The sequence below is a fragment of the Tachysurus fulvidraco genome, chromosome 14 (assembly GCF_022655615.1).
Source record: "Tachysurus fulvidraco isolate hzauxx_2018 chromosome 14, HZAU_PFXX_2.0, whole genome shotgun sequence".
NCBI lineage: Eukaryota > Metazoa > Chordata > Actinopteri > Siluriformes > Bagridae > Tachysurus > Tachysurus fulvidraco.
The window spans coordinates 10738906-10763003 of NC_062531.1; the positions used below are offsets into that span (position 1 = coordinate 10738906).

General features: G+C 38.0%; 2 protein-coding genes and 1 long non-coding RNA gene across 3 annotated transcripts; 2 read left to right on the plus strand and 1 right to left on the minus strand.

Annotated features, from left to right (window-relative positions):
- The first annotated feature begins 1370 nt into the window (after positions 1-1370).
- On the plus strand, positions 1371-17678 carry uck2a (uridine-cytidine kinase 2a). The gene is made up of 7 exons (XM_027166627.2): positions 1371-1629; positions 9372-9531; positions 9672-9768; positions 9851-9993; positions 11047-11144; positions 14468-14516; positions 15159-17678. Exons 1-7 carry the CDS (start codon positions 1522-1524, stop codon positions 15293-15295), a joined length of 792 nt encoding a protein of 263 aa, XP_027022428.1. The 5' UTR covers positions 1371-1521; the 3' UTR covers positions 15296-17678.
- An 89-nt stretch (positions 17679-17767) lies between these two features.
- Positions 17768-20044, plus strand: magoh (mago homolog, exon junction complex subunit). The gene is made up of 5 exons (XM_027166404.2): positions 17768-18002; positions 18409-18467; positions 18546-18656; positions 18793-18875; positions 19830-20044. The coding sequence occupies exons 1-5, from the start codon at positions 17912-17914 to the stop codon at positions 19927-19929; spliced, it is 444 nt and encodes a 147-aa protein (XP_027022205.1). The 5' UTR covers positions 17768-17911; the 3' UTR covers positions 19930-20044.
- On the minus strand, positions 18785-21507 carry LOC125138522. Its single transcript, XR_007137710.1, has 2 exons — positions 21052-21507; positions 18785-20758 (listed from the first exon to the last, which is right to left on the minus strand). It is a non-coding gene; the product is annotated as an uncharacterized LOC125138522 (long non-coding RNA).
- Between the last annotated feature and the right edge of the window lie 2591 nt (positions 21508-24098).

Sequence of the window (24098 nt, forward strand, 5' to 3'; positions counted from 1 at the left end):
ATATGATCTTCTTTCAGCAGGTATGTACCTGATGTTTTGTAACCATAGCAACAGATCATCAGCCTGGTCACTGTGCCACCTAGATTTATGCAGATAAAACCCTACATTTAAGCTTGTTTTAAACGTAGGAAAGATTGAATCACTGTGCATTTTTTTGTTGTTTTGCATTTTTTGTTGACTATAAACATTTATGCATTCAGACTTGGAGGCTTTTGTTAATACACAGGATATTGTTATCGAATACCAAAAAATCAGCACAAGACCCAAATATTCACATAATAAGCACAATATATTGTGTCATCTGTTAAATAGCCCTAAGAGATTCATAGTTTATAAGGTTGTAGATGTAAAATATAATCTTATAAACAGTTAGAAAGACTGCAAATTCTTATTTCTCTGTAGCTATACTTGAGGTTTTGACTACAGATGCATCCGTACCGCCATTGTAAATAAATTATTTGTATCCTTTGTATCACATGTATCATTTTATTAAATAGCACTAATCTTATTAAATAGCACATATAAAACACTGCAGTAATCCATACATGTTTTTATGCATAAATTTACATGCAGTCAGGGGCATGAGTAGGAGTATATGAACATTTTTCCAAATTGATTCAGAAACAATCTTAAAAGAAAAATTATTTGCTAATTAATAAATCTATTTTAAAATGGATTAACAGAAATTCCCATTGTAAGATCTGGAATCTGAAATGCTGACATAAACTCTTGGCAGCAAATTTCTTATAGTTTCCTGATTAGTTAATCCAACTGGGCCATCCTGACATTTTCAATTCAGTTCAAAATAACCAAACAGGACGGAGTGTATTTAAAGGATCTTCACTATAAATATCAATATCAATAACAAAGATCATCACAACCATAAGAATGACAAGAAACGCAAGGTCAAGGCAGATCACTCACTGACCCTCAATATTGTGACTGACCAGGGCATATTGTGTAATATACAGCAGTCATTATGTTCTCCTTGTAGGAGGGAGCTTTTCACTGTTTGACAGTTTTTTCATTCTTTCTGTCTCTATTTCTATCTCTCTCTCTCTCTCTCTCTCTCTCACACACACACACACACACACACACACACACACACACACACACACACACACACACACACACACACACACACACACACACACACACACACACTCTCTCCACACACACACTCTCTCTCTCTAGCCTTGTAAGGACCTTACAACTTAGAACTTAGAACTTAGAACTACCGACAATGTAGAGAACTATGAATAAAATTATTTATGGTATTTTTGCAATGCCTACAGCTAAACTCTTCTATTTTAGTGTGTATGTGTATAAGGGGGGGATGATCCCCACTAAGATATAAACACACACACACACACACACACACACACACACACACACACACACACACACACACACACACACACACACACACACACAAAGGAAAGGAAAGGGGTAAGGAGGAGGAGGAGCGCTCGGTGTTGGTCTGTCGGAGCGGCGCTGATCGTGTTCACACTGACCGGCAGCATGGCAGGAGAAAGCGAGGCCGATCTGGAGCACCGTGATCCCGAGCACACACACACCATCCGACAGCCTTTCCTCATCGGGGTGGCGGGGGGCACCGCCAGCGGAAAGGTCGGCAATCTCATTTTCTCCCCGATAAAAAAACTCCTCTTTTGTGATGATGCCTGTACTTTTGTTGTCTGTACATGAGACACCTCATGACCGCGTGGCTCACGTCAAACCTTATAACGTGTCCAGACATTATAACGTGTCCTTATAACGTGTCCATTTAGGAGTAGGTTTATTTTAATATCCGATATCTAACATCTGTTAACGTCCTATATTTATACATTACACACGTTCTATGCTATATGTTGCACTTTTTACATAAATAAAACTAACTCTAAGCTCTTAGTGTTTTTTAACTACTAAAATAGCGTTATAACAGTTACAAGCCAAAAACCGGTCTACATGAAGATGATAATGTTGACTTTATACAGACGATGGTATTAAACTCCTACCTTTTGTATGGTATTGTTTAGAATGGACATAAGACTGATTCACTCTGTTCACTGACCATAATGAATGTAGTCATAATTATGATCTCATAGAAGCTTAAAGATTATAACTGTTTCTGTGTTATTGTTGTGTAAGACAGTCGAGTTAGCCGTTAGCTTTTGTTCCTGTCTTGCCCGATAGCTCACACAGATTCCATCAGATTGACTCAGATTATCATCTCAACATTTCGGGCTTTGTGTGTGTAAAAAAAAAAAGAGCACTGTTAGATTTCATATTTACTCCAAACACGGTATTATTTATACATTTGTTAGCTGCCAACAGTGACTTACAGCAGATTTACAGGTTAGGCATCTTCACAAAAGAACTGTGAGCCTTTGTTTGATCGGGACGACGGTTTTGCCTGACAGTTATTAGTTTTCTAATTTTATAGTATGATTAATATTTATAGTATATTTAATTTAACCTTAATAACGGATGAATGACGCTGTTAAAGCTACACATTGATGAGTAGGTACACAGTAATGAGGTCAGTAGCTCATAGGCTGTGTACGTGGTAGCCTAGTGGTTAAGGTATTGGATTACCGATCAGAAGGTCATGAGTTTTAATCCCAGGTGCATCAAGTTGCCACTGCTAGACCCCTAAACCCTTAATAAATCAGTTGTATAAATTGAAATAAGAAAATGTAGGTTACTTTTACAAATATCTAATTAGTCACAGAAAGCGATTTACATTGTACTTAGTGATGCATAACCGAGATAAAAAAAACAGGTAGAGCTATTTTTTGATATGGGTAGGGTCTGCTGAGAGGAAAGGAACATTGTGAATCAATACAAAGTTATTGTGACTCATCAGCTTTATCCCTCTGGTCAAACTTGGTGATCAGTTCCTGATGGGAGGTGCCCTCTATGAGAACAACACTGTGTAATACTCATCTACAGGACATAAAGGCTAACAGACAAGTACAAAATGATGTAAATCATACTTTTTTACAGTCGTCATCAACATAGTTTAATGTTCATGTGAAATTTCAGAAAACGTATTACCACGAAAATATCGTTTATGGTTTATTTATATACACCTTACACTAATATTGTTGGAATGGAAATAAAATTTTTTGTTTCCGCATTAAGCTGAAGACATTTGGGTTGTTAATTATGAAAATGAGATAATAGATCTGATAGAATCTAGATATAAAATTTTGATATCTATCTATCTATCTATCTATCTATCTATCTATCTATCTATCTATCTATCTATCTATCTATCTATCTATCTATCTATAATATTTGAATAATGTTTATAATATGAAAGAATATTTAAAAAAAGAAAGAAATGATTGGTGAACTAATAACCAGACACTGAATAAATTGGACAAACATCAGCAGTTTATGACTGAAAATGCTGTGACGGTAATTGCTGTGAAGAAATACCCTATACTGTCAGTGACATCACCAACAATGACATGGCAAGATAAAGCTATGACAATCCACCCAAATTTCAGAGCAGAAATTTGATTCAGGTCAGGTTCTTTAATTAATCATTGCAAAACTTTCTCCTTTTTTAATTGGTTTTGGTTGCTTTCAAAGTATGCTTTAGGACATTGTCCAGCTACACTGAACCATCCAAGGAGGTATAAAGCGTTTGTCCTAATCTGAACAGATAATATAGACTGATGATTTTAGCTCTAATCTGGTCTAAACTGGCCTTCATGTTTTTGAGGTTTACCAAAGGTTTATGTTTTGTATTGTATTTACTTTGGTGAAGAACTCTCATGATTGTTGACTTTGAGGCAGATATCCATATTTCCTGGAGGGTGTTCTTGGCTGGCTAACTGTCATAAAAGGGATAATTCAATGAAAGAATTCTTCGATTCTTCAATTTTCTGATGGTCTTCTGGACCTTTTTTGTTCCTGAGCTCATTGGTCTTTCTTTTTAGGATTGTGGCAGATTTGAACACACCTATTTTCTCCTATATGGGTGTGTTTTATTCACTAATATGTTTTTTACTCAGTTATATTTATTAATTAATTTTCATTAATTAAAATGTACATTATTACATAAATTTTAACCAAAATACTGTATTTGTCAGTGTCAAATATTAGAGAGAATGGTTATTTGCTAAAATGCTAAACTGAAAAAGGGTACAAGAAACTTGATCATCTTAAATATTATCCACAATTACATTTTTGGGGCATATATTACTATTGCAATCACAAATGGACCTGTGCAGCCATCAGTACCCCATGAACAAAACTAAAAAGCAGATGAATTGTGTTTACATTTCAGGACAAGATATATCGTAAATAAATTGTTTTATAATGTATATTAGATATAATATTATATTGAATATTCCCTTTACATTAATGATTATGTCTCTGGTGTCATGTGTCTTGTTTTTCTGTGTCATCCTACCACCAGCTGGCAGGTGACCTTCTGTATCTCTTTAGCTCACTTGAGAAATTATTTTTTATTTTGTCTTTATGTTTATGTGCTTTGACTACTCTTCCTAAGATCTAGCTTGTTTTTGACCTTGTCTGGTTGCATTAGATATTTTATTTATAGACAACTTATGCTATGTCTTCAGAGGGCTTCTGTAAGGACATTGTGTTGGTGCTGCAAATGTACATTACAAAAGTACCTACACTTAGAATTAGGGATATGAGTATTTAATATTTAATATTTAATACAGCTTGCTCATTTATATTGGATACAGGATTTTCTGGTTTTTGTAGTGCTTTTGTCTCTTTAACTTATGACATGACACCATATTGTCAGTATTGAGTACAGCCTCATTGACACTGGCATTAGATCTCTAAAGTGCAGCATAGTCTGTTGGTTTCACCGGGCCTCAGGCTGAGATAGAAGAATGTTTAGTCAGCATTGACAGCTGGCTTTCTGTCAGTGGGTGCAGTAAAGCCCTAAAATAAATATGGTGCAGATTAACATTAGTGTTAACTTTTAAAACATTTTTATTGTATTAAAAGTTTAGCAGTTTGTAGAAAAGTGTTATGGAACAAACATGTAAACTCTGAATTTATTTATTATAATTTTAAAAGTCTATGAATATATGATGTCAGATTGTCTTAAAATCATGGAGCATGTTTATAATTGCTGTTATGAGTAACAGCTTGAGAGTTGTGTTAAATGTATTGAGACAAGCTGCACTGCTATGGAAAAGAGCAATGGAAGTCATGGTGATATCGCCCTGAGATACAGATTATTCACTTTTGATCACATACTCTTATTTTAATTTCTAATGTAGTATTAATTTGCAATTAAAAAGAACTAGCAGTAAAAGTAGTATAAACAGTGTTTTGGTACATCTGACATTGTAATGTTGTTATAGGATCAATAAATTATCTATCTATAGGATCAATAAATTATCTATCTATCTATCTATCTATCTATCTATCTATCTATCTATCTATCTATCTATCTATCTATCTATCTATCTATCTATCTATCTATCTATCTATCTATCTATCTATCTGTCTATCTGTCTGTCTGTCTGTCTATCCATATCAAAACATTTAAATTATTTGCTTTGTGATTAAGACAGTTTTCTATGACATTTTTATGACGCATGTACTCTGACATTAACCAATTTGGCCTAATTAATAATATTTCTCACTCTTGTTTGTATATAATACCGTATTGTAGTCATATGTTAATTTATCCTATCTGACAAATCTAAACCCATATTAGAATTAGTACTAACCCCTATACATTGTTGTTATATGTCTAAAATGTTGTTATTATGATGATCAGGTACATCTTACGGTTAGGGGCATCTGCTATGTGGGTGGTTGATTTCTGAAATAATATATTCAGTAGAGCAAGTTGTGAACACCAAAACTCACAATATTTTTACATTTTGATATATATATATATATATATATATATATATATATATATATATATATATATATATATATATATATATATATATATATATATGTATATGTATATGTATGTATGTATGTATGTATGTACGTATGTATGTATGTATGTATGTCTGTCTGTGTGTGTGTGTGTGTGTGTGTGTGTGTGTGTGTGTATATATATATCCTTTGGACCCGGGGGAGGAAACCGGAGTACAAGGAGGAAACCCCCGAGGCACAGGGAGAACATGCAGTATATACAGTGAGGAAAATAAGTATTTGAACACCCTGCTATTTTGCAAGTTCTCTCACTTGGAAATCATGGAGGGGTCCGAAATTGTCATCGTGGGTGCATGTCCACTGTGAGACACGTAATCTAAAAAAAAAAATCCAGAAATCACAATATATGATTTTTTAACTATTTATTTGTATGATATAGCTGCAAATAAGTATTTGAACACCTGTCTATCAGCTAGAATTCTGACCCTCAAAGACCTGTTAGTCTGCCTTTAAAATGTCCACCTCCACTCCATTTATTATCCTAAATTAGATGAACCTCTTTGAGGTTGTTAGCTGCATAAAGACACCTGTCCACCCCATATAATCAGTAAGAATCCAACTACTAACATGGCCAAGACCAAAAAGCTGTCCAAAGACACTAGAGACAAAATTGTACACCTCCACAAGGCTTGAAAGGGCTACAGGGAAATTGCCAAGCAGCTTGGTCCACTGTTGGAGCAAGCATTAGAAAATGGAAGAAGCTAAACTTGACTGTCAATCTCCCTCGGACTGGGGCTCCATGCAAGATCTCACCTCGTGGGGTCTCAATGATCCTAAGAAAGGTGAGAAATCAGCCCAGAACTACACGGGAGGAGCTGGTCAATGACCTGAAAAAAGCTGGGACCACCGTTTCCAAGGTTACTGTTGATAATACACTAAGACTTCATGGTTTGAAATCATGCATGGAACGGAAGGTTCCCCTGCTTAAACCAGCACATGTCCAGGCCCATCTTAAGTTTGCCAATGATCATTTGGATGATCCAGAGGAATCATGGGAGAAAGTCATGTGGTCAGATGAGACCAAAATAGAACTTTTTGGTCATAATTCCACTAAACGTGTTTGGAGGAAGAAGAGTGATGAGTACCATCCCAAGAACACCATCCCTACTGTGAAGCATGGGGGTGGTAGCATCATGCTTTGGGGGTGTTTTTCTGCACATGGGACAGGGAGACTTCACTGTATTAAGGAGAGGATGACCGGGGCCATGTATTGCGAGATTTTGGGGAACAACCTCCTTCCCTCAGTTAGAGCATTGAAGATGGGTCGAGGCTGGGTCTTCCAACATGACAATGACCCGAAGCACATAGCCAGGATAACCAAGGAGTGGCTCTGTAAGAAGCATATCAAGGTTCTGGCGTGGCCTAGCCAGTGTCCAGACCTAAACCCAATAGAGAATCTTTGGAGGGAGCTCAAACTCCGTGTTTCTTAGCGACAGGCCAGAAATCTGACTGATCTAGAGAAGATCTGTGTGGAGGAGTGGGCCAAAATCCCTCCTGCAGTGTGTGCAAACCTGGTGAAAAACTACAGGAAACGTTTGACCTCTGTAATTGCAAACAAAGGCTACTGTACCAAATATTAACATTGATTTTTCAAATACTTATTTGCAGCTGTATCATACAAATAAATAGTTAAAAAAATCATACATTGTGATTTCTGGATTTTTTTTTAGATTACGTCTCTCACAGTGGACATGCACCTACGATGACAATTTCAATTTCCTCCATGATTTCTAAGTGGGAGAACTTGCAAAATGGCAGGGTGTTCAAATACTTATTTTCCTCACTGTATATATTGCATGTTCTCCCTGTGCCTCGGGGGTTTCCTCCTTGTACTCCGGTTTCCTCCCCCGGTCCAAAGACATGCATGGTAGGTTGATTGGCATCTCTGGAAAAATTGTCCGTAGTGTTTGATTGCATGAGTGAATGAGAGTGTGTGTGTGCCCTGCAATGGGTTGGCACTTCATCCAGGGTGTATCCTGCCTTGATGCCCGATGACGCCTGAGATAGGCACAGGCTCCCCGTGACCAGAGGTAGTTCGGAATAAGCGGTAGAAAATGAATGAATAGATGAATATATATTCATGTATATAAGAGAGAATATACAGACATGTATGCTCCTTTGTTTGACAAAGACAGAAAAAAGTGTAATAGTTTCCTGTTATGCATTTATTATTAGAAATGAGTAATAACACAGTCATTTTAATTGATTATTAATAAACCTACATCTTAACTAAGGACATGAAAACAACAACAGGATATATTGAGTTTATGTGACATTGCAGATGTGTGCATATACACAGGGATGCACACAACTTTTTTAGCCAAGTTCTCAGGAGAGCACTGAGAGAATGGAACTGGTACTCACCCTGTAGTTACTAAGTTGGAAGCACACAATTGTATAGGTTGTCTTAGTATGCTGTAGCATTTCAGTTTCCCTTTACTGGAACCCTGTTCCAGCATGATCGTGTCCCTGTGCACAAAGCAAGCTCCACAAAGTCAGGGTTTGCCAAGGTTGGTTTACCGTACTTGGGTGTCCGGCAAAGAGTAGGACAGTGTCATGCCCACATAACACTTTGTTATTATTTATTATACAGTATTGGAACACCGACTGCACGCCAAACACTAACATCTGTGCCTGATCTCAGTAAATGCTCTTGTGGATGAAGGATCACAAATCCCCAAAGCCACGCTCCAAAATCTAGTGGAAAGCCTTCTCCAAAATCCACTAAAGCCTTATCTAGTGGATAACCTCCACTCTTCTCAAGCCAAGAGTGGAGGTTATTATAACAGCGAACGGGCAATAAAGCAGGAATAGCATGTTCAAAAAGCAAATATGGGTGTGATGGTCTGGTGCCCACAAATGTTTTGCCATATTGTATTGTTCCTTTAAGTATGTTTAATTCATAATTGTATCTTTATAAATTCACTTATTGAGATAAACAATAACTCTTTTTTCTTTTTTTATTAAACAATAGTCATTTCTCATCGCCTTTCTGTGAAAGAAAACTATACAGGCACAAAATAAGTAATTAATTCAAGGACTGAGTCACCTGTAACTGAGATATGCTTCTGCATACAAGTCCTGCAAAGCTGTCTGATTAGCACATAAGTCAGTAGCTTTGTCTTAAGTTTTCATTGTGTATGCGTAACTGAACATTGATTACGGCCCTAAAAAGATTGGCTGTTGAAATGTTTTGCAAACTGTTTTTCATATAGCTTTGTTATTTTAAATTGTAATTGGTTGAAATAACAAGATCTAAATGGTTTATTCTAAAATTATTTTTCACATTTTCAGACTTGGATCCCAAAAGTTATGACAGTTGTTTTTTTTTTACGTTCCTTAAACTGACAGTGTAGTTTTAGTACTAATGCACCAGGCAAATAGTTGAAATATTTATTTATTTTTCCTAACAGTCATCCGTATGTGGGAAGATTATGGAGCTTCTTGGCCAAAATAAAATTGACCATCACCAAAGGCAGGTTGCCATCCTGAGTCAGGACAGTTTCTACAAGGTGCTTACTTCAGAACAGAAGGCCAAAGCTCTTAAAGGACAATTCAACTTTGATCACCCAGGTAAACTAACTGTAATGTAAGTTGGGAGTTATATTTTTTTTTAGGGATGTCTGTCCTGTAGAAGTTGTTTTAAAATTCACACCAGTTGTGGACCTGATGAGTTCTTTTTTCTCATCCACTGTATTCCTTCCTCTGCTTAGATGCATTTGACAATGAGTTAATAATTAAGACTCTGTGGGACATCATGGCGGGAAGAACAGTTCACATCCCAGTCTATGACTTTGTAACCCATTCCAGGTAAGCCTCTGCAGCGTCTCACATAAAAGTTATATGAGTAGTCTTTTGTTTACCTTATTATTCTTCCTGTGTTTGTCTATAGGAAGAAGGAAACAGTGACAGTGTACCCAGCTGACGTGGTGCTCTTCGAGGGGATTCTTATGTTCTACTCGCAGGAGATCCGGGATCTTTTTCAGATGAAGCTGTTTGTGGACACAGATGCTGATACACGACTCTCACGCAGAGGTGAGTAGGGTAAGACTAACCCTACTAACTGGCATATATACACTCATTGAGCACATTATGGAACACCTTTGCACTCATGCAAAAGCATAAATCATGCAGATACGAGTAATGTTCAAATCAAACATCAGAAAGGAGGAAAAATTGAGACCTTATTGATTCTGTCCGTGGCATGATTGTTGGTGTCAGATGGGCTAGTTTGAGTATTTCTATAATTACTGACCTGGGATTTTCAGACACAACAGTCTAAAGAAAAAAACAGTGTTAACGAAAAATTCTAGTGAGAGGCAGTTTTGCAGACAGAAATATTTGGGCATAAAGGCTACAATAACTCATATGACTACTGAGGTACAAAAAAGCATCTCAGAATGCATACCGCATTGAACTAGAGTTTTGTCAGCCAAGAACAGGAAGCTGAGGCTGCATTGAGTGCAGGTCACCAAAATAGGGTATGAAGTCATGGACATAAAGGTTAAGACTAAAAAATGTAGCCTGGTCTGATGAATCTTGATTTCTGGGGAACACACACGGGTCAGAATTTACAACAATATAATGAATCCAACCTGGGCATGAATCCAGCTCAGGTTGGTGCAGGTGGTGTAATTGTGTGGGGAATGCAAAAGAAATTGGTTTCATGAACATTACAACGACACCAATGTTCTTCAGTGGCCTTCTCAGCAGATCTGAATGAAATAGGAAACATTTGGGACATGATGGAAAAGGAGATTCACAGCACTGAAGTGCACCTGCAAAATCTGCAGGAATTGTGTGATGCAATCATGTCAACATAGACAAGAAACCATGACATGAAGAACTGACAAAGTTTTGAGAGCAAAGTGAGGTCCTTCCCAGTGTTAGTATGGGGTTCCTAATAAGTGCTCATTGAGTGTAGTTTTAATGCTTGTATTGCATTGTTTGATCCCACATTTCTGTTGCATTTCCTTCATTCTTGAAGTGAATTTAATTTTAACTGTTTCCTCGTTTGAATTCTTTTTTTTTCCCTTTTTTTTCTTTTTCTTTTTCTTTTTCTTTTTTTGTATTGTTTTTCCCCATCAGTCTTGCGAGACATCAGTGAGCGAGGACGGGATCTGGAGCAGGTCTTAACTCAATATATCACATTTGTGAAGCCTGCTTTTGAAGAGTTCTGCCTTCCAGTAAGTGCTGCAATAGTGCACAGAACCTCCAATTAGTTTGTTTCCTATGAATCAAACAACAAATGTGAGGACAATTCATACATAAAATAAGTTTCTACATATGAAACAAGTTTTTTATTTTTAAAGTACTGTTAATTTAGTACTGTTTAATAAAAGAACTGTTTAATCTCAAAGATTAATCTCATTTATTGAGATTGCCTTTTCCAAATTAAAAAGGAAAATCTATAGACATCCAGGAAGCAACCTTGGTACTATTATATAAGTTTTTATAGTCTGCAAGAAAAGAACTATAATTAAACCACCATTTGTTAAACAAAGATGCTCCTAGATGCAGAAAGTGTTACTACTAAATTGTGCATGGTTCATGTGCTCAAATGATAATGTATGCAGGTTAAATAAAATTTTACATTTGTGGTAGACGGATCTGGTTTTATATTATATTATATTTTATATATTATAGGGCTGATGAATAAAACAAGGGCTTCAGTAGCTTAACTAGATAGATCATATAGCTGGATTAAATTAAAGTTGTAATTAAATAAACATTTATAAAATATATGATATAAATTATGTAATCTTAGTTTTAGAATTGGATGAGTAATAACACTAGGCAATAGTTTTATTCATGAGTTATATGCTGCATACGGTATTGAATAGTATTAAAATGAATAGAATTGGGTATTTATATAAAGTGAATCCATATTTTTAGTTTTGATACACTGAAGACATTTAGAATTGAGATCAAAAGATAAATGAGATTCATTTCCTGATATTTATGTCTAGCTGTGTTAAAAAGAGTTAGAACATGGCATCTTTTGTTTGAACCCACCCATTTTTCAAGTGACTGGCAACTTTTTCTTGTTGCTCAGGTGTTTACTGTTGGTCTGATTGTTTAGATAATTAAAAGCTCTGCTTGTCTGCTCTTGGTTTGAGCCCTTGGCTTTTGCTTGCATTGGTCTTTAAAAATGGTTAAACCAACATGAAGGCCAGAAAGCTGTCTATGGGAAAAAAGCAAGACATTTTGAAGTTGAGAAAAGAAATTAGAGCAACTGCATCAGAATTGTACAGAACTAGTAAAACAATTTGTATTGTCCTGAGGGAAAAAGAAACCACAAGTGTTCTACCACTAATCATCATTAAAAACAAGAAGACAGATTAGAATTTACAAAACAATACAGAGATGAGCCACAAAAGTCCTGGAATTAATATTAACCTTTACCAAAATGATGGAAAAGCCAAAATGGTGATCTGCTACCAAAGGTGCCTTGTTCTAAGTTGTTGAACACATCTGTATATAAATATCTGTAAATAAATACTGAAATTCTGATCTATCTGTCATAATCCTCTTTAGATTTATACATAAATTTATACTTCCTTTATTTCAAAAGAGACTATATGTGTATCTGTGTGTATAAAAAGCTAATAAATGCCAACTCAGTTGTAACTGTAGATAGTTTGGGTTGAGACTTGATGAGAGAGACTTTTCTAACTGTTTGGTTTAACTGCCTTTCTGTATAGCAGTGAGCTTCAGGTTTTAACTGCCTGTTCTCATTCCTGGGGCAGGTGTTTCAACCCCACCACACCCCCTGCCCACATGTTCCTGTAACATCTGTAGCTTCAGAACCTCGTTAACTTTCTGTTGTTTTTTTCTCACAATGTTTCAATTAAAACAAATTTAAATAGCTATGTACATCAGCAAATTAAAAAATAATTTAAGTTTAGCACCTTATTACTGTCAAATGTCAATATATATACAACATGTAAATACAAGCCTATTTGATACAATTTTGAATTTTATTTTAGTTTATTTTTTATTTTGACATAAACCATCACCTTCTGTCTAGGGGTTCTATTAGTTCTATTCGATTTTAATCTTATGTTCTAGGGTGTAAATGTCAGGGAGTTTAGTACCATCTTGATTGCTACCAATTTGCTGCAGTTTGAAATCTAAAATTTGAAAGACATTTACAAACTCTTACCTTACAACTGCAGTATAAGTAGTGTGCAACTTTTATATACATGACAAAAGCAATTAGGAATATAAGCAGGGTTATATGATGAAAGCTTTTTATAATTAGATAACATCAGCTTCTTGTTTTGGCTATGTTTGTAGATAGCTAGCTAATTACCAAACAATTAAAATCTGGTACTTCTGGAAAGTCGACATTACTCTTTCATCTCTTTAAATATCTCTTTAAATAAATCTTTAAACTTTTGCTACTTTTTATCCCCATTTTGTCTGTGCTTGTCTCTTGTTTGCTGAAACTATTTGGGTTGATGCTATTTGCATCCTGCTGAAAGAAAAAAATGTATTGTTGCTTCTGATAGAGCAATTGCTTAGTCCCTTCTTGTAGGTTTCATGTACTGTAGGTGTGGAAGAAACAGGGTTAAATTTGCTGGATATTATTACACATTATAATAGATTCTGTAAATAAAATGATCAGACCTTGCTAATGGTATGTATTAGCTTATTTATTAGCCTAATTGGTGCTGTTATGTCTGACTTTGGAAACTAGTTATTACAAAATATAATAGTTAACTTGTGTTGGCTTGCTTGCTACTGAAATCTGTCTTAGGGTATACATTAGCTAGCTAATACATGGCTTAGTAGTGACATTGGCTAGTTTCTAAAGTCAAATAACTACTACTGGGGATGTAACATAGGCTAGCTAGGAGTTAGACGCATAGGTATCTTATGTTACATCTCCATAGACAATGTAACTCCTAGACACTATACACAGCGTCTCTATCATTACGCTGTAAAATGGTTGCATGTTACTCGCTCTCAGTTTCTGTGCTTGGAGATTCAGTGTTGCTGGCTCTCAGTGTCTGAATCCACAGTTTCTGTTCAGCTGCCGGGTAATCCAGTCACGTAATATTATACACGGATGTATTATTTTTGCATATTGAATGCAAACAGTTGCACATTTTGATACACAAATTAAACTAACTAACAATAGTGATATTCTAAATCTGTCTGATTTATTTAGGAAAAAGAAAACTATAGTATTCTTTTTTCAAATATTGCTTGTAGAGTGGTAAAAATGAATTGTTGTGGATCTGCTAGTTTAGACACTTCTGTTTTTTTCTAGCTGTGTGTAGTCTATTTGTCAAACAGTCATTCATGTAGCTGCTGAGGACATTAAACAGTTTTAGAAGAATTCAACTTCCTTGAGAAACTTCTAGCATAAACATCTCCGGCATTTTTGGTGGCAGGAAATGGTTACGAAATAGCAACCGAAAGCCACCTGGAAACTCTGGTGGTTTTTTTGTTTTGTTTCTGGGAACCTCACTAAAACACCTCTTGTTTTTGTTGTATACAGACAAAAAAGTATGCTGATGTGATCATCCCGAGGGGAGCCGATAATCTAGGTGAGATTAGTGTGTGACTGTGGAATTAGAGAAATGTTTTGGAACTGGTTATCACCTCTTCTGTTTTGGAATGCTGACTGTATCTCTAGAAGGCCATTCTCAGATTCAGCTGCCTTGCCCTTTCCACCCATTCTGAGATGTTCAGTGGCCCTAAAGATAATTATAGATATAATTATTAAAAACAGGTTTTTTCAGACTCACAAATTTATTTCATGTGTCTTGAATGTTTGTCATTTAAATATCCTACTTGATACGATGCCAAAAAAAGTTTAATTATTGATAATGCACTACGCATTTATAATGATACCAGTAGAACTGGATCCTGCTGTAACATGAATAGCAACCATGTTTTAATTGTTAACATTACACTAAGAAGTTAAAATTTTGCTGTAATATTTTGATACAATGATACAATATTTTTCTGAGTGAATGAGAGTGTGTGTGCCTTGTGATGGGTTGGCACTCCGTCCAGGGTGTATCCTGCCTTGATGCCCGATGACGCCTGAGATAGGCACAGGCTCCCCGTGACCTGAGAAGTTCAGATAAAGTGGTAGAAAATGAATGAATGAATGAATGAATGAATGAATGAATGAATGAATGTTTGATGAGTTGTTTCTTCTTCTTCTTCTTCTTCTTCTTCAGTTGCCATTAATCTGATAGTGCAGCACATCCAGGACATTCTGAATGGTGGCTTGACCAAACGACTGAACGGTTGTCTTAATGGCCACACAACTCCTCGCAAGAGGCAGCCATCAGAGTCAAGTAGCAGGCCACACTGATATGCCCTACAAGAGAACTGGAGAAGAGTGGCAATGGAAAAGGGACTTGAAGGATAGTTGTGTGTGTATATACTGACAATTTTCAAACTGCATTTAAAAAGAAAAACATTCAAGAAATGCCTTCTTTGACTTGCTACAGTATTACTGTTTTGTTTTTTTGAATGACTGCTGCACTTATTTGTGAGGGGAAAAAAAGGTTCCTTGCTGCAAATACTTGGTCAAAACTATACTTCCTGTTATTATTCTTCCTGCTGTTAACTTGTGCAAATTTTATCCATCTGGCCCCAGATTATGAGTGTTTCATAAATAAATAATAAGAGTACGGGTGACTTAAAAAGTGAATTTGCCAAAGGGACATAGCTGGTAAAGACATGCACTGACTTTTATGACTTTAATAGAACTAAGAAATCATATTTTCAAGGTTAAAGTACAACTTCTGCCTCTTTGTAGTAATATTATTGCCTCCAGAGCATTTCAGCTCATTTGCTGTATGGTAGAGCTTGTTCCAAGAGACCCGTGACTTGATTCTGAATGAGGGATACGTTTTTTTAATCCTTCATTTTTGCTAACATCTATCTTCATGATAAGTAGGTCAGGCCTTATATTGTATCCTGTACTGTAAAATAGAGCTCAGTGACGTTATGAACAGTATGTGAACATAACAGAGATAGTTGTGTGTAAGCAAAAAAAAAAAAGGTTTGGATGTTCTCCAGGTCCTATGCAGTATGTTGAAAGACAGATTCTTTTAATACATCTTAAAGTATATGCAGATTCAGCAAATAAACCAAGATCTTGGGTGGCTCTTCTGTACTTTATTCGATGTAGTGTTTTCCGACCTTTTAACAACACTCAGAGGCAGATGATAAATTGCAAATATATTCATTTTATTTAACAGAATTTCTTTCTTTCAGATAATTCAGTTATTTTTTGTCAGAGGCAAACATTAAGCACATATGATGGCACCCAGTATGTAATTTTTTTTGTACCACAGAAACTATTTTGTCATTTTTGCTGTAGGAAATAGCTTCAGTTTTCTTTATAACTCAGGATCTCATGTTTATGCATGGGATTTATGCAGGGACTTATGCATTGGACAAGTGAATTTACTTATTTTTTCTTTTATAAGGGCTCATCAATACTGAACCTCTTCTGAGAGTATAATCTTGTCCTGACTAACGGACTTTGTATCTCTAATATGTGTTTAATATTTATTATTTTTCAAAGTCACATTATTCTCAGAAATGAATCAATACTGTAGATGTTTTTGCATTGTCCTTTGTGTCCTGGCATACACTTCTTTGACTTTTTTCCTGCTGCACATTTTACATCTACACTGCTGCTGTGGTACAGGGTAATTTAAGTGTATTATCAAAATAAGGTTGTTTGTAAGCCAGTGAATTTATTTTATATTTAATTGCTAATTTAGTAGAATGCAGTCAAATAAAAAAAAAAATGCACCCTGCTCTCAGGGATAAATAGAGAATTGTTCATTTGTGGCATTAAAAGGCCTATTTGGTCTTTCCCTAATAAATACAAGTTTTTTGACAAGGTATTTTTTCTTATATAAAATTTAATGTCACAAATCAGTATGTTCTGATATTAGTCACAAATAACTGATTGCCTCCTGATGGATTGTGCTGCTTTTTCTCATAAATACTATTGCAAATCACACACACACACACACACACACACACACACACACACACACACACACACATATATATATATATATATATATATATATATATATATATATATATATATATATATATATATATATATAAAGTGGTTGAGTCGGTTAAGTCTCTCAGACACCAGCTGTAGTAAACTGCAATGTGCCTTGTAACAGTTGAACTCTCAATTTCACCAATTTTTTTAAATTACACGGACCAGAGAATAATTTCATTCCAGCTAGATTTCACATTGGGGTAATCTGTTTCTGTTGTATTCTACAAATCATTGTTATTTTTTCTTGGACAATGAATTCATTGATATATTTGTAAACACCCCCCCCCCCCCCCAAAAAAAAAATATGTACCACAGTTTATGTATACATGTCGATATCACATTGGAGATGCAATGGTTCATAATGTTAAGAGGTATACAGAAAAAAGAAAAAGAAACAAAAAAAACAGGAATGACAGCACTGAAAGTTACGTGTTAAGAGACGGGTTTTAAGAAAGGATTGTGAATATGTGGTCCTGCAGTAAGTAAAGTGAATTGATTGATATGAGTAGGTAAATGAACACTATTATATTAATGAGAGATAAGATGGGTCATGTGTTTTCATCGTCTCAGTGTTTCACAATGTACTGCAATTTAAACAAATGGATAAACAGCGATAAGGCGGACGATTAAATAAATAAAAACATTTTTTATCATACGTTTTATTGTATGCACTCAGTTTTTTCAACATTGCTATCACCATGTGGTAAACAATAGCCATTGCAAGCCATCATCAAAATACGACCACCATGACGTCACTATCATGCGCCGTCTGTAAAGCGCGTATGTGAGTTGCTAATCGGCGGCGAGACATTTGTTCAGTGAAAGGCGCTGAGATAAAATAGCTGTATTTGCAGCTATACGTGGAATTTTGTTGCTTTTATCGCAGTTATGTCTACGAACGACTTTTATTTAAGATATTACGTAGGACACAAAGGCAAATTCGGTCACGAGTTTCTGGAGTTTGAATTCAGGCCGGACGGTGAGGCGCCATGTAAACTAGCTTAGCTACACAACTAGCATGCTAACACATCTAGCTTGCTAACAATGCTAATTGCTTTCTCAATTAAAATGTCTGGCGGTGTATTTTGGCTTTGAACACGATTTTAACTTGTTCGGATGTACTTTCATAAATCTTGTTATCTGTGAGCGCGTTAGTCTGTTTGTGTTTTGAGAGCATTTAAAGGAAAAGTCGCCGCTAATATGATTAGCCATTTAGTGCTAACTCCAGCTGTAAATTCAAGTTCTGCTTTAACTGCGCACTGTTGAGATACATTGCATGATGTTAGATGCTTGCTACCTTCGTTGTAGACCTAATAAAGAGTTATAAGTTTATGCTAAAACGTCTCATTAATCACACGCTGGTTCAATGTGTCCTTTTAACGCAGGAAAGCTAAGATACGCGAACAACAGTAACTACAAAAATGACGTCATGATCAGGAAAGAGGTAACGTGCTTCTCATTTGCATGTTTTCTAGTACGTTCCTTCTAAAAGTAATGTTTTTTGTACGTTTTGTCTGTTTAGGCATACGTTCACAAGAGCGTGATGGAGGAACTGAAGAGGATCATCGATGACAGTGAAATCACGAAGGAAGACGATGCCTTGTGGCCTCCTCCTGATAGGGTGGGCAGACAGGTTTGTGTCGTTTGCTGACTTATTTTCTGTTCTCTCTGTTTGCTGCACGAAGAGAGAAGTCATGTGCTTTGGGTCAGGGACGGATTTGGATAAGCTTTCACCTTTTTCTTTTATTGCTCTGATTTTTCTCATTTAGGAACTGGAGATTGTCATCGGTGACGAACATATTTCATTCACAACCTCCAAAATTGGGTCTCTGATTGATGTCAACCAGTCTAAGTGAGTATAGCGTACCACTGTTGGTAACTGCAGACACTTCAGTTAACACATCTCAACAATTTGAGATGAACAATTCTACTGAACATAAAATATATTTTTTGCTAAAAAAAAATCTTTAGTAATACTCATATAATACTCCATATATCTTCTATTGTCTGAGCCCACAATAACTTCTGCATCCATAGGAGTTAATGTGTTGGTATTTGGTTAACTGCTAGAATTTGTATTCAAAGTAGCTTAATCAAGTAGGATTTTCCCACAATTAAAACTATTTAACATTCTCCCCTGACAGTGGTGGCACATAAGTTTGTTTGGCAGATGCTATATAAAGAAAAGAAATGAAATACAGAATTTAATGCACATCTTTTTCAGAAGTATTATATCAGCACATAGACTTAATATAGAAGCACCAGTTCAAGCATTAACCTGAATGAACTTTGGGATCACACTAATATCCTTGTGACAAAGCATGTTTGTTTATAATAGTCTGTAGATATATGCATGCTTATATTTAAAAAAAAAAAATTGAGACAGAACTGAATGGTTGAACTGAGCACAGTGACACCCGGTGTGAATGGTGTTGCTTTTCATGTAAACTGGGAATGCCTAAGCTGCAGCTACATACATACATACATTAAAAGGAAACAGCTTACTTCATAATGCACAAAATGGGGCATAAGCATGCAAAAAAGATTTTTGGATTCAAATCCTGGCACATTAATTAACTACGCATACACATCACTGTTAATAAATTAAGTGGGATCATACACAATGAAATGAATTACTACATGAAAGACCATGTCTATAGATTTGAATGTGATTGAAGGGTTACATGAGTAACACCTTGGAAACTTGAAGACCCATGTAAACTTTTAGCCTTCGAGTTTTCCTAATTATTTGAATGAACTAAACATTATGCAGTACTAATTTAATCATCATTGTCTTCCCTCTCAGGGATCCAGAAGGCCTCCGTGTGTTCTACTACCTGGTACAGGATCTCAAGTGTCTCGTCTTCAGTCTCATCGGCCTCCACTTTAAAATCAAGCCGATCTAATTTCGACAGTTTCTACACACTGTTCATTTAGTTTGTTTCTCTTTCAGCATTTTGTACAGTAACTTCTGGCTTGTCTGCTGTTTTTCTTTTTTAAATAAAACGTTGTCTATTTCAATAGTATGAATCAAGTGTTTTATGAAAAGATGAAAAAATGTCACTACTTTAAATGCACAAATATCTTGCTCAGTTAAACAGGTTCTCAATGCTCTTGCTAAAGCAAAAGTAGCAGCTGAAAGTTAACTTTTTTTTTTTTATTTAACTTTAACTTATTTTACTCCAGGTGGGGTAAAATATTGACAATTAACCTAATCTCCACCAAGACACATTTTGAGGTATTCGAACCAAATCATTGATTTCACTTTTAAATTAGCAATATTTTTAAATAATGTGAACTTAAAGTACTTACCAATTTAAAGTGTATAAATTTCTGATCAGATTTCTGAAAAGATCTGATCTACTCAAACAACTGCAGACAAAGAATTGTTAATATAAACATTAACCTTTAAATGATTCCTCAAAACCCATTCTCATTCCCCTGAAGCACATTAGTATTTAGATTAGCTGGATTTAATTGGCTTTCCTTCAAGAACAGTAAAAATGTCCTCCAGAGACTTGTGAACACATCTGAGAAATTTGTGGACGTTCCTGGCAGGGTAGCTGGAAACATTGCAACTGATCCTGTCTTTATGGACACCGTAGCCCACTCCAAAACCGTCTGGGACTACTGGGGCAAAGCCACCTAAATTGACAGCTGTGCTAGTGAGTGACTTGGCATAGGCATTCCTTTAGAATTTGCGTAAGGCAAAAAGATGCCAGTCAAAACCTTGTCCTAGTTTGAAAGATAGAAAGGTTACAGAACATTTAGGATGGTTGAGAGGTGTACACTAAAACCCCTTTTTCCAAGCAAATTTAGATCTGATGTAAAAGTCACAATTGCCCTTAATATGACAATGTATTTCATTGCTCTTGCTTACTAACCACCATTACATCATATACAATGATTTTAAGTTCTACTCAGGATATTTTATTTTATGTGTCTAACAAACCTCTAATGAGTTACAGAAAGGGAGTGATTAAGTTGGCTTCAGACAGGTTTTTAAAAATAGTATTAACAGCACTTACCCATGGCTGCCTCCTTTGTGAGCTGCCCATGATATTTGGAGCAGGCATGCAGTAGACCTGTGAGCTGCTCCACACTCTGCTGACCAGGCTGTTGAACAAAGGCTTGGGCACAGTGCTTTGTGTGTATACTGGCAGGCCGGATGGTCTCTGTGCGGCCATGTTTGAAAGCTGCCGTACTGCACGACTCGTAAGTAGCTACGGTCTGCCCGTACTGCCAGTAGCTTGAACCTTCTTACCTGAAATATAGCTGGTGTGCTTGTTCATTTTGTCCAGAGCCACAAGCTCCTCGTGTAGCTTCTTGCCAACACCATTCTGGAATTCACGAGCCATTTTCTCCATTTTATCCATTCATCCATCCATTTTCTACTGCTTATCCGGGGCCGGGTCGCGGGGGGAGCAGTCTAAGCAGGGACACCGAGACTTCGCTCTCCTCCGACACTTCCTCCAGCTTTTCTGGGGGAATACCGAGGCGTTTCCAGGCCAGCCGAGAGACATAGTCCCTCCAGCGTGTCCTAGGTCTTCCCCGGGGCCTCCTCCCGGTTGGACATGCCCGGAACACTTCCCCAGGGAGGAGTCCAGGAGGCATCCGTAACAGATGCCCTAGCCACCTCAGCTGACTCCGCTTGATGTGGAGGAGCAGCGGCTCTACTCTGAGCTCCTCCCGAGTGACTGAGTTCCTCACCCTATCTCTAAGGGAGCACCCAGCCACCCTGCGGAGGAAACTCATTTCGGCCGCCTGTATCCGGGATCTTGTCCTTTCGGTCATGACCCAAAGCTCATGACCATAGGTGAGGGTAGGAACGTAGATCGACCGGTAAATAGAGAGCTTTGCCTTACGGCTCAGCTCTTTCTTCACCTCAACAGATCGGTATATCGACCGCATCACTGCAGAAGATACACCGATCCGCCTGTCGATCTCCCGCTCCATCCTACCCTCACTCGTGAACAGGACCCCAAGATACTTAAACTCCTCCACTTGAGGCAGGAGCTCTCCACCAACCTGAAGGGGGCAAGCCACCCTTTTCCGGCTGAGAACCATGGCCTCAGACTTGGAGGTGCTGATTCTCATCCCCGTCACTTCTCACTCGGCTGCAAACCGTCCCAGTGCACGCTGAAGGTCCTGATTTGAAGAAGCCAACAGGACAACATCATCTGCAAAAAGCAGAGACGAAATCCTGTGGTCCCCAAACCAGTCTCCCTCCGGCCCCCGACTGCGCCTAGAAATCCTGTCCATATAAATAATGAACAGGACCGGTGACAAAGGGCAGCCCTGTCGGAGTCCAACATGTACCGGAAACAAGTCTGACTTACTGCCGGCAATGCAAACCAAACTCCTGCTCCAGTCATATAGGGACCGGACAGCCCTTAGCAGAGGGCCCCGGACCCCATACTCCCAGAGCACCCCCCACAGGTCACCACGAGGGACACAGTCGAATGCCTTCTCCAGATCCACAAAACATATGTGGACTGGTTGGGCAAACTCCCATGAACCCTCCAGCAACTTGGTGAGGGTATAGAGATGGTCCAGTGTTCCACGACCAGGACGAAACCCGCATTGTTCCTCCTGAATCCGAGGTTCGACTATCGGCCGAATTCTTCTCCTCTCCAGTACCCTGGCATAGACTTTTCCAGGGAGGCTGAGGAGTGTTATCCCCCTGTAGTTGGAACACACCCTCCGTTCCCCCTTCTTAAACAGAGGGACCACCACCCTTGCAGAGTCGTGTTAACCAAGACAGCCCCACAACATCCAGAGACTTAAAGTACTCATCCACCCCCGGTGCCTTGCCACCAAGGAGCTTCTCAATTACCTCAGTGACCTCAGCTTGGGGGATCGACGAGTCCACAACCGAGCCCTCCGCCTCTGCTTCCTCAGTGGAAGATATGTTGGTGGGGTTGAAGAGATCCTCAAAGTACTCCTTCCACTGTCCGAGGATGTCACCAGTCAAAGTCAGCAGATTCCCACTCCCACTGTAAACAGTGTGCACAGGGCACTGCTTCCCTCCCCCTTCCCCCTCCTGAGAAGATGGTTTGCCAGAATTTCTTCGAGGCCAACCGATAGTCCTTCTCCATGGCCTCACCGAAGTCCTCCCAGACCCGAGTTTTTGCCTCTGCAACCACCCAGGCTGAAGCTGGCTTGGCCCTCCGGTACCTATCAGCTGCCTCCGGAGTCCCCCGAGCCAACCAGGATCGATAGGACTCCTTCTTCAGCTTGACGGCATCCCTTACTTCCGGGGTCCACCTCAGGGATTGCTGCCACGACAGGCACCGGAGACCTTACAGCCACAGCTCCATGCGGCTGCGTCGACAATGGAGGTGGAGAACATGGTCCACTTGGATTCAATGTCTCCAGCCTCCCTCGGGATCTGGTTGAAGCTCTGCCGGAGGTGAGAGTTGAAGATCTCTCTGACAGGAGACTCTGCCAAACGTTCCCAGCGGACCCTCACAGTACGTTTGGGTCTGCCAAGTCTGTCCAACTTCCTGCCCTGCCATCGGACCCAACTCACCACCAGGTGGTGATCAGTTGAGAGCTCCGCCCCTCTCTTTACCCGAGTGTCCAAGACATACGGCCGGAGGTCAGATGAAACAACCACAAAGTCGATCATTGACTTCCGACCTAGGGTGTCCTGGTGCCATGTGTACTGATGGACACCCTTATGCTTGAACATGGTGTTCGTTATGGACAAACTGTGACTAGCACAGAAGAGTCCAATAACAGAACACCACTCGGGTTCAGGTCGGGGGGGGCGTTCCTCCCAATCACGCCCCTCCAGGTGTCACTGTCGTTCTCCGTTTTACTGCACACAAAAATTCACAATATACATACTCATCAATTTAAGGCCTAAAAATGTGATTCAATATGATTATTTGGCTTCACAACAAACCTGTACTGTTCCGGGTTTAATAGGGGCTTCTGGGCTGCCAAATATCTCTGTATCGTGTCCTCCAGCTTCGGAACTGGCAATCTATCAATAAATAAAAATAAAGAATATCAGATTTAATGAAAACTCCTTCAGTGGATCTGCCTATGTAAAAAGAGCACATCTGCC